This window comes from Numenius arquata, chromosome 5 (genome assembly GCF_964106895.1).
Source record: "Numenius arquata chromosome 5, bNumArq3.hap1.1, whole genome shotgun sequence".
In the NCBI taxonomy this organism is placed as follows: Eukaryota; Metazoa; Chordata; class Aves; order Charadriiformes; family Scolopacidae; genus Numenius; species Numenius arquata.
In genome coordinates, this window is record NC_133580.1 from 48,192,532 (window position 1) to 48,203,940 (window position 11,409).

The 11,409-nt window shown below is 56.2% G+C and overlaps 1 protein-coding gene across 1 annotated transcript; it reads left to right on the plus strand.

The window, feature by feature from the left end:
- Positions 1-2,560: 2,560 nt before the first annotated feature.
- On the plus strand, positions 2,561-9,598 carry MAVS (mitochondrial antiviral signaling protein). The gene is made up of 6 exons (XM_074147914.1): positions 2,561-2,690; positions 2,811-2,985; positions 3,382-3,614; positions 4,051-4,639; positions 5,395-5,549; positions 6,027-9,598. Exons 1-6 carry the CDS (start codon positions 2,574-2,576, stop codon positions 6,711-6,713), a joined length of 1,956 nt encoding a protein of 651 aa, XP_074004015.1. The 5' UTR covers positions 2,561-2,573; the 3' UTR covers positions 6,714-9,598.
- The last annotated feature ends 1,811 nt before the right edge of the window (positions 9,599-11,409 follow it).

The following is an 11,409-nucleotide window of genomic DNA, read 5'->3' on the forward strand; positions in this document are numbered from 1 at the left end:
CCTCCTTCCCTGCCATCGGCTGCTGCAGCAACAGGAATTAAAATAAAGAAGGATGAAAAACTCCTGCCGGGGCTGCAGATTTATTTGCCCTCATCCCTTTCATTTCTAGAAGTCCTTGTACAGGAGAGAAAAAAATCCCTAAATGATTTCAAGCATCCTGCATGCTCACAGCAAGCTCCCCCCAGTCACGGACAGGCAGAGAAGGGATGACTAATTTTTTTAGCGTAATATGCTGCGGAGAGCGTCCTGTGAACAAGCAAGTAAATTCCTGAGGCTCTCAGCAAGGACCCCGCCACTCCTTGCGAAACTTCCCAGCTGGAACCTCACAGCCGAAAAGCCAGAAAACATCGGTTTTCCCTCCTACAAACAGGGGCTGGGATTCCTTTCACGACAGTATTTGGATTTTAATGTCAGTCCATATTTAGCAAGAGGAAAAAAAGCCTCCCTTCCTTCCTGTCACATTTTCCACCCTTGATGACATCCAAGATCAGAAATAAGCAAGTGCTGGCTGAGGAGGGAGAACGCATCTACTTGAGCGTGGGAGAGCCCCGAGTGTGGCAGCCCATACGTTCCCATTTGGGATGTGCCGAGAGACACCAATGAGGAGGGGACACAGTCCTCGGACCCGGCGATGAGGAGGGTTGTCCCCTCCAATGCTCCAGCTTGGAGCATCTCCCTGAGGGACGGCACAGGGCAGGAGCCAAGCCATCAGCCTACAGGGCTGGCGTACTCCTCCCTCCCAAAAAGAAGCCTTATGTCCCTGGCACAAGCCAAGAGCTGCTGCGGAGGCCGTGGGTCAGGCCCAGCATGGCCGGTGGGCTGCTCACTCACAGGGGGCCCGGTGCCAGACGTGCTGGTGTCCACGGAGCCTGGCCATCCTACGGTAGGGAGAGGCGAGCCATGGTGGGGAGGAGGTGGCTGGCGATCGTGGGGTCAGACTGCGGCCCGGTGGCGTGCCCTGTCCACCGGGTGTCAGAGGGGAGTCCCCAGCTCGGACCCCCTCGGCCGCCCCCAGGGGTGCGGGGTGGGAGGGGCCCGTGGGCCGTTGCACACCCACGTGTGGAAGTTCACACGCCCCCCAAAACTCACTTTTTACTATTACGATTAAAAAATAAAACCCACGGCGGGGAATGGGGAGGGCGAGGTGGGACCCCAGGCCAGGCTCAGCCGGGCCCCACGCAGAGGCCGCGGACACGCGTGGGTGCCGCCCGGAGAGGCCCCGCCCGGCGCCCCCCTCGTCGCCATAACAACCCCGGGCCCGTCCCCCCCGTCGGGCGGTAGCTCACCTGCGGGGCGGCGGGCGGCGCCGGGCCGGGCCCGCTCCTTCTCCCTCGCTGGCTCTCGCCGCCGCCCAACGGCTCCGGTGCGACGCCGCGGCGGCCGGCCGCGACCATGGACGCCGCGCCGGGGGAGGGCGCGGGGGTCGGGAGCGGAGGGGGGGGGGGAAAAGGAGGGGAAGGGGAAGGGGAGGGGGGGGAAGACGCCGCCGCCGCCCCTCAGCGCCCCGCCGCGGGGCTGCCGGCCCTCAGCGGCGCCCCGGCAGCCGCCCGCCCGCTCCTGCCGCCGTTGCCGCCATGGTGCGGCTCCATGCAGGGCGCGCTGCGCTGACAGGGCCGGGGCGGGGCCGGGGGGGCGGGGCCAGGGGCGGGGCCGTGAGGACACAGCGGGATCCCTCCGCCAGGTGCCGGGGGGGGGATATACACGTTCCCGTTCCCGTGCTGCCATCTGCCGGTGAGGGCAGGCGGCCCTGTCCCGCGGGCGGGACGGGAAGGGGGACCTCCCCGCCGCCGGAGGGGTGGCTCCCTTTCCCGCCCCGCCGCCGTGGGGTCCGGCCCCGGGGAGGAGAGAACGGGCCCTCCCCCGCCTCTCCGGCTCCTGGCACCGCCTGTCTAGCACGGCGACGGGCGTGCGCGGCGGCCAATCAGCGGCGGGGTGGGGCGGGCTCCGAGCGGTCCCCGGGGCGTGCGGCGGCGGCGGGCGCAGGTAGGGGGATCCTGTGGCGGGTGGACGGGCCGCGGCCGGTTCGCGGCGGAGCCGAGCGGGGATCTCGGGGGCGTGTGTGTGTGTCTGTTAAGTTTATTTTCAAGCAAGTAAACTCACTTCTCTCCCCGCTGGGAGCGGGAAGGCCGAGCTGCGGGGCAGGGTGGAGAGAACAGGCAGGGTCCCGCCGCAGCCTGCCCCTCCCGCGCCGCCATTTCGCCGGGGGAAGGAGCGCTGTTGCTTTTCCTCCGCCATCCTCGGCGAGAGGCGGCGTCGCCCGCGGCCTAGAGCAGGATCCCGGCCTAGGCCCGCTTCTCCTGGCGCGGCCGCGCTGGGATCCAGCCGGCCACAAAGAGACTAAGAATAAATAGCGGCTGGGAACGGCGGGAGGGAGCTGGGTTTGTGAAAGCAGAGTCGGAGCCGAACTTTAACCCGAGAGCTTTTTCCTTGTGTGTTTTCCACCCAGGATTTCCTCCTGCACCAATCGCCGCTGCGGCTCCAGGCGCCTATAGAGAAGCCGAGCGTGGTTGTCAGCCCTCCGCTCACCTCCTTAAGCCTCTCTCTCTGTGTCTCACGGCAGGTGGTGAGCCACGATGGGCTTTGCTGAAGACAAAGTGTACGACTATATTTTGAAAAACCTCAAGAATTTCAGGAATATCCATGTGGCGTCGCTGGCTGATTCCATGAGCTGCCTGACCGATGCTGACAGGGTAATTCCCTGCTTTCCCGAGTCCTGCCAGGCTCCTTCCCCCATATATAGCTCAGGCAACATATAGCTGCCTTACCTCTAAGCTAGACCTTCTTTTAGATCCACTGTGTGCTTTATTTAGGATGAACTTCATGCCCGGGAGGAAATGCGGGGGAGCCAGGCGGCCGTCTATAGGTTTTACCAGCACCTGAGGTGCCGGCAGGGCTGGGTGCTGGATCTCATCGATGCACTGCGCCACAACAACGCGGGGCACCTGGCCGATGAGCTGCAGCACGTGTATGACTCCTGGCAAGCCCGTAAGTAACTTCGTCGTCCCTGGATGCTGCCCCAGGGGTCTGGTGGAGATGGAGACCTGAACCACATCTCCTGGTGTGCGCCAAGGAGCTGGCCTCTCTCCTTGCCCTGGCTTCCCAGGGGCCTGGGGTTGTCTGTGACTGTCACCAGGGATGTCCCTCACCACGGTGATGTGCCTGAGGATGGCAAGGTCCCTGTTGGAAGGTGCTTGGGTTGCCAGTGGGCTGGCTTTCTTGCCTGAGGAGAAATGGAAAGGTGAATTAAGGGGTACTGCAGGTTTGGCTGATGTGGGGACAGAGCAGGGGACAGAGCAGGGGCTGCCTTGGCCCCACACTTACCCTCTGCCTTCTTAACTTTACCCTGATGCCCCTGCTCATGAACTGCCTTGGCTCCTCCAGGTCCCCCGGCTCCTGCTGCTGCCTCTTTCCCTCCTGTAGCCAGCAATGGCCGTCCTGCTGTCTCCTCCATCGGTGCCCAGACTCCGTCCCCGGGGCCGAACCCTGCTCCGGGAGCCCCGCTGGCTGAGCAGCCATGCCAAGGCCTCCCTGCCAGCAGCCGTCCACCTCTCCTGCCCAGTGATGCCACCACCACAAGCACAGACCTGGATGCCAGGGCCCCGGTGCAGGAATCGGTGAGTGGGGCACGTGTCTGACAGGGACACAAAGGTCCCTTTTGGACTGGAGTTTTGGTGCAGTGGGGTGTGGGGAGCCCATGGTAGGGCCTGGCTCATGCAGGGACACCCTAAGCAGCCTGTTGCTGCTGATCTCCATGGCATGCTTGCTGTATCTGGTAACTTACAGCTTACGTATGGCCCTGTAACTGCTCCCCTCTCCTGCTTCCCCTCCATGGGTGGGAGTGCAGGGTCTGCTCTGTTAGTCCAGGCTCCCCTCCACAGCCCATGGCCCGTGTTCTGACCCCACACAGACCTCCTGCGAGCCCTGTGGTGGGTGCCAAGGAGAGAACCCCTTCATTACCAGGCTTGCATGGGTCACTGGGTCAGGGTTTGGGGCACCCTGGTGGTCCCTGATCCCTGGTACAGCAGTTTGACATAGCTCATTTCCTTCCAGCTCTCCAAAAATGTCCTGGAGCAAGAGAGTCCCCAGCCACCTCCACCTGGGAGCATGGTCCATGATGGGGCGAGTGATGGGCACAGTGGAGAGGGGCGTCTCCTGCACCCCACCAAGGCCCCACAGGTGGCAGAGGGGACCCCTGTGGCAGCCAGTGCAGCTGTGCCATCGGCTGCCTCCTCCGAGTGGGGCCGGGATTGGCTGAGCCGCCAGCAGCACCCAGTGTGTGTGGACAACGGGTGTTTTGGGAATGCCAACCACCTGCACCGGGGTGCACCAGGCTTGGGTCTGGGCAGGTCTCTTCTGCCAAGGGACACAGGCGTTGCTCGCAGCCCTGAGCAGTCCAGGAACGAGCCTGAAGAGGATGTCTATGTCTCCACTGGGTCACCCCCAAGGCTGGAGGAGACCGCTCGCAGTGGGGGGCAGCAGCCCCCAAACTCACTGTCAAAAACCCAGGCTGTGCCTGTCTCTGAGCATGGCGAGCCCCCAAGCAGCTTCGTGGATGTACGCAGCCCCCTCCTCATACAGCAGCAGTTCGATGCGGAGCAGAAGCAGGGCAGGATGCTGCAAGAGCACAGAGGAGATGAAGGTGGGTTTTGTTCCCAGCAGTTTTGTGTAGCCACTGTGCTGATAGGGAGCAGGGTTTGAAGGTGCTGCCACGTGCCTGTTCTGCTTGACGGTGAGGATGGAGCGTGGCAGAGAAGGTGCAAGTGTGGGTAGGCTCCCTCTGGGAGGCCATGGGGACCCTCCCAAAGAGCAGTAGTAGCTGTGACTGCTGGTACAGGACAACCCAAGTTGCGTCTGCCTTTCTGGCCCATGAGCACTCATGGAGGTGCAGAGAACAGTTCTCTGTGCTCTTCTCTCCCATCTCCTGGGCTGCAGTGACCTCCTCCAGGAAGGGAGTGAGCTCAGGTTGTGCAGAAATCCAGCCTGGCGGCTTGTTTTCCCCTGGTTTTCCCTCCAGTTATTGTTGCTTCTGTATTTTGGCAAAACATCCTGACCAGGACTTGGGAGAGGCGCTTGCCTCATTTCTGTTGTAAAACAGCCCGCTGAATGTCTCTGCACCCCCATTTCAGCAGCCTGGAGCTGCCCTGCTCTGAACAGAGGAAGAGATTGGGGATGATGGCTTGGCTGGTGCTGACTGATTTACTTGCACCTTCTGGGCCAGCTTTGGTGCCGCAGCAGAGCCAGGGCTGTGTGGGCAGCATCCAGTGGTGCTGCGTCCTGTTCCCTGTGTGACCTCAGCTCTGGGAGTATGTGTTGCAGCATCCTTGAGGAAGAGCAAAACTCACCTTTTAGGTCTCCTGATTAATGCAATACATTTTTTTTTTTTGTCCCCAACAGACACTCAGATGGAAACAACTACTCCAGTCGCTACCCCTGCACCCAGAGATGCTTTCCCATCCTGTGACACCTCCCTGAAGCCTCCTGTACAAGAGAGAAACGTGCCTCTGGGGGAGACGGCTAGCAGCACATTCTCCATGCCAATGAAGGAGAAAGTAGGTGACCTTTCCTGTTGCCACTTGCATTTCATTCAGCTCTTTGCAAGCTCTCCCTGGATAGAGATTTGTTGCTGCAGTGTAAGATTTTGAGCTGGTGGTGAGTTTATTCAGGGCTTTTTTTCCCCATTGCATTCATGTCCTTGTCCAGATGCTGTATTTTGGAGCATGGGACAAGAGAGCCAAGGTTTGTCAGGCTTTGACTCCTTATTTCCCTTCCTTGACTTGCCAGTCAGTCTTCTGGCTTCCAGGTGCCTCTTTCTTCCCCAAATCCCAAAGGCTCCCTGAGGCCCTAACAGCTCCTTGCCCTGCTCACTCTTCCAGCTCTGGGAGTTATCTGTGACCCAACCTTGCTGTTAGTGGTTGGAGATGATGTGGTTGAGCACTGAAGTGGGCTTGTTGCGTGATGTGGGTGCCTGAGACCAGGCCAAATGGGTGTTCCTTGTGGCACCCAGCCCCTCTTCTTTTCTCCCAAAGGTCCTCTTGGCCTCGGCAGACCCTCTCCCAACTGTCGCAGGAAGCTTTGAAGGCACATCTGGGAGAACGGCACCCCAGGTGACCTCTGCCACGAGCATCTGGGCTCCTTGCAGCAACATGGAGAGTGACGTGGAGCTCAGCAAGCCAGGTGTTCTTCTCTCCATGGCTAGGGAGAGAGCAGAGGTGACTGGCAGATGCACGAGGTCTCAGTGGCCCGGCGGCGCCTCTTCTGGGGCATCCAGTAGCCTCACCTTCAGCAGTGACCCACTCATGGTGAGCACAGATAGCTCAAGCTCAGGAGAATTTCTCTCCAGAGTCTCCTCGGGATGTCCAGCTCCAGCAGCTCGTGAAGACACCAGGGGAGGGGAGGCAGCTGGAGCAAGCAGAGACTCCTGTCCACCTCCAAGCTGCGACAGCACCTCCCTGGGCACCCACGACATCCACGTGGACCATGACCCCAGCATCCAGCTTGGGACAGGCAGCGACCTCCGAGATGGAGCCAGTCCCCTTGGAAACCCTCCAGATTTTGTCTCGAACAGAGGCCGTGGCACTGCAACCAGCTCGTCTCAGGCCGGAGTGCCCCCAGGGGACAGCAACGGACCATCTCTGCCATACATTGTTCCAGCTGTGGGCATTGCTGTGATTTCAGCTGTGGCGTTTCTGGTGTATGCTCGATTGCAGAAATAGCACTGGAGTGGATGGGATGCCACGACCATCACTCAGCTTGGGTGATTCCTCTTTGTAGCAGGAATTTGGCCAATGCATTTGAAGCCTGAAGAGCAGCAGCAGGGGGGGCAGTAGGGGCATTGTTAAATTTTTCTGGAAGTTTTGCTGAAAGGGGCCTTGGTTGTGTGATGCTGTTGGGTTTGGGTCTGTTCCCCACCCATTTCCCAAGCATCTTCTTGTCTGTAGCCTTCTCCTTTTACAACCGTAGAGAGGCTCTTGCTCAGGGAGTGATCCCTTGAGTCTAAAAAGAAAGTTCTCATGGCAATTCTCCACATCTTTGGTCGCAGGGAAACATGTCCTGGTAGTCCAAAGGATGACCTCCTGGGTCCCTCAGGCAGTGCAGCAAGGAGAGGTTTTGCAGAGGTTCTGTAAAAGTGGAGCTGAGTTTGTTTGCTCTGCTCATCTCGGCTTGAAAATGTGTCCAAGGGTCTGTGCAGCAGCCTTCACTAGGTGCCCTGTGTTGAATTTGCCTTACTTGGTGTCTCTGGCTCTGCTGCTGGGACCTTGACTTAGCTCTGCTGCTCCTTTCCCCAGGTGCTGGGTGTGTGGGCAGGATCCTGGTGCAGCAAGTCATGCTGCCTTCTGCTCATTTGTGACAAGAGATGTCCCTATGATGAGAATGCACCAGCTGTCCCCTCTCTCAGGAGCTGTTGTCCTGCTTTGATGCTTTGCTTTGGAGCATCATCCCCTGGTCCTGAGGATCAGGGATGGGCTCTGTGATTGATTCATGCAGGCCTGACACTCTTGGGATGAAGCTGAGGGTCAGGAGAGAGCCACATCTAACCAGCTTTCTCAAGGATCAACACCGTTTCACCCCCCTCCGAGGAGGGAAGGAGGGTTATGCTTTAAGAGGAACATTTCATGCAATGCCAGCATTAGGCAGACATGGTTCCACACAGGATTGTTGGATGTCTTTGCTCCTTAGGCTGTATTTTGGAGCCTGGCTAGGAGGGTGGATGTAGCTCTCGCCTTTCCTGGCACCTGGGGCTGTGGGATAGGAGTATAGGAAGTTTGTATCCAGGCTGGGACACAAGTAGAATCAACCCTGTGCACTGCAGGGTGGTTGAGATGCTCTGGGTTCTCTTGAAGGTCCCATTTAAGATTGCAGCTCATGATTTTCCTTCTCAGCTTGGAATGCAAAGGGATTGGGCTACAAGATTTCTAAGACAAAATTCTGACAGCCAAATAAATATCCCCAGCTTCCCTCTGCCCAGGGCAGCTTTCGGGGGCAGGAGCAGTTGCTGTTGCACACATTTCCAACTCTAGGCAGAGTTTAGTGATGCGACTTCTGTCACTGCGACTGCAGGATGTTCACCTACTCTCATCTGCTCCCTCCCAAAAGCACAGGGGCACAAAAGTAACAGAACTACTTTTTTTATAGTTAGAGAGTAAGCTAGAGGACTTCTAGTTCTTTTTAAGCTCTAAAGATGCCAGCACAGACTTTTGGGTTGTCCTACCCTCCCGTGATCTGCTGTGTGGCAACCAGGGAGCTGTAGCAGGAGACAGGACTGAGTAAAACGTTTGGCGATGTGGTGGTGGATTTGCACAGCAGAAGGCTCATGCCATGGGCTGGCATCGTTTGGATCCGTCAAGCCCGCAAGGATGCCATGGGCATTAAACTATGGAAGTGGCCTGGTGCTGAAGGCCAGGCTGTTGCTTCTTCCCTGCTTTACTGTGTCCAGTAACTTATTCCTCCTGGATTCCTTCCACTTGGCACAGCTTCCCAAAATACAACCTTCCTGCTGGCAGGGGAGCAGGAGGGAGATAAACTCCCTGACACCTGGCTGCAAAGTGCAGCCATCGTGCCCGGAGCTCGGCCTGCGGTGGGAAGAGTATGTCAGTCCCATGAGAGGGCACATGGCTGCTCCTCCCTCCTAACAGTTCCCCTTTGCCAAAAAATGCAAGAAGTGCCTCCCTTAAACGATAAGGACAATAAATATGTGCAATAGTGAGGTGTTGATTTTGATCTGACGAGGCTGCTCTTCAGGTGAACTTGAGATGTTCACCACTTGCTCAGTGCCTGGCGCTTTATCCCTCAGAGGAAGGGACAGTGCTTTTAAATATTCTTGACATCCCCTGCTGAGAGAGGGAATGCAGGGGCTGTCCTTCCCATTTGAAGATAATGTGGTGACTTGTCCAAAACCTCCCCATAAGCAGGGAGAAGGACCTGGGATTCCCCATCATCATTCCCCAGTATGCCAGTAGTTTTTCCTCAGCTTTTGTAGTTTCATCAGTGAGGGCTTTGTAGAGCCCTGTTACCCCCCTGTGAAAGCTGCAGTTTCCAGCGGGTAAGGAAATCTCCCCAAATCCTTTCATCTTGTTGAAAGACTCATGTTTACTACTGAATATTGCACCAAAATAAAGCAGAATACATCTTAAAGCAGAGTACATGAGCCTGCATAACCATATTGCAGAATCTATCCCCAAATTCATTAGAGGGGGGACGTGTGCCTTCACACGCTTTCTGCGTGACTCACGAGGAAGCCTGTGAGATCCCAAACCAGCAGCATCCGTACCAAGGCCCTCTTCTCTGATGCTTTACTTGTCTGCAAAATTCTTTGCGCATTTTCCCACTACTTTTTAGCAATGACTTGTATGCTTTGCCTTTTCACATAAAATCACTCTTGTGAAACAGCTGGTTTATCACCACTTCAGGCTCGATAAAAGCACACCTTCGGTTTTCTGCTGTGAAGTGCTGGTATTTTCACAGTTGTGATGTAGCACTTTAAAAGCGGGATCAGCAGGTGAACCTGCAGGAGGGAACTGTGTCCCTGCAAATCTTTTAAAAAAAAAAAAAAAGAAAAAAAAGCCTTTTACTAACTGTATAATAAAATCGTTTGCCACTTCACACGACTTGTGAGGTTGCCGTGTGTGTTTGTAAAATGAAGGAGACAGATCTCAGCTTCTGAAGCCTCTGTGGAGCAAGGGAAGTTTTCACATAAAAATTGGCTGGAGAATTAAATCCCCTAACTTACCTGCTCAGGGAGTGGAGGCTGCAAAGAAGGATCCAAACAGCCCTTCTCAGCTTTTTTGGGGGGGTTGCTCAAGTTCATGCACCTTGGTTTTCCCACTTAAGAAGACAGGTGCTTTTAATTAGAGAAGGCTGTTGGTACAACTTTTGCCATAGTCAATTTCAAGCAACTCCATCCGGGGCGGTTAGTGGACTGTTTCCCTTGCTGTGGAGCTGTGTTTGGATTTCCCAGAGAACCCTTGCCTGCATATCAAGGAGTGTCTGCTGGGAATTCAGCTTCCTCGCCTCTTCCTCAGCCCGCCTCTGGGCAGCCAGTTCCAGTAAGACCCTTTGATCTTTGGGGTTGTGTATTGGGCATGTCTAGGTGACACCTCCTGTTCAGCATCCGAGACCAGAGGTGACCTCCCAGGGTTTGGGGGTATGTTCAGACAGTGCCAAGATCCACGGAATCTGCATTCCTCTCTCTGGTTAAAGGGACAGGTAAAGCCCTCTCTGTTGCTCATAGCAATGTTTGGATCTGTGCCGGGGACTTGAGGAGCAGGAGGTTTATGAAACCATTGCCAGAGGAAATGCTTTGAAGGACACTACTGGCACTGACACAGCGAGACTAAGGCCATCAGTCCATATCACAAAGAGGCAGACAGGATTTGGGGACAGTTTTCCATCCTCATTTCGGAACAAGCACAATTCCTGGTCTAGAGGATGCCCACCATGGCGGGTCATAGGAAGGCCAGACAGCAGGTTCAGGATGAAGCTGGGAAGTGTGGTTCTTGAGGCAGCTTATAGCTGAGCTGCAGAAGTCATCTCCTCAGGATGTTGTGGTTGCCAAAGAGGAACTGGACAAGTTCTGGGAAGAAAAATGCACCAAAGGCTTTTAAGTTGAGGTCTGAGCTGGGCACTTACTGCAAGCTAGAAGACTCTGGGAGAAATAGGGCCATAGGCAGCTGTAGCTGGGTGGTGGCAGGCTGTGAGGGAAAAGACTGGATGTAACCGGGTGGACACCACGAGCAGATGTGTGCTGAGGTAGATAATATTTAGCAAGCCCAGCACACTCCTCATACTTCTTCCTCCATGATCCAGATTGTCTGGTTGAATCAGGTCCCAGGATCTTGCACAAAAAAAGGGAGCTGGGCCGCCTTTGCCACCCTGGGTTCAGCCCTGGTGTGCAGCGGTGGTTGTTCCCCAGGTGCCGCTCCTCATCTGCTGAACAGCTTTGGGCTCGGCCTGACGTGCAGAAAAGAGATACCAACATCACCAAAAACACTGCTGTGCGCAGCTCCAGCTCACCCCTCGCTGATGAGGGAGCCCTAGGGGTGAGCCGTATGCCTTTTGGGGACAGGTAGGAGACAGCATGATGGAAACAGCCCTTTTCAGTAGCATTATGTGCTTTCTCCATGCTGCCTTTTACGGTAGAGGCTCCTAAGGGCTCCAGTGTGTATTCACAGCTGAGACAGCCTACTAGCTCCCCTCACTTTCTGCTTTCCCAGCTAGAACTCTTGACGTACAACTCAGGTATATGAGACACACTTGGGCCTCGGTACTGACAATACTCTGAAATTCAGGCAGCGAAGCTCAGTGAGTTCGATTCTTAACAAAATGAGGGCAACGCTTTTATGAAGAAGGGTTATTTTAATTCAGAGAGGTTATGCTTTATCTCATATGGGTACCAACCCCATCTATAGGCTT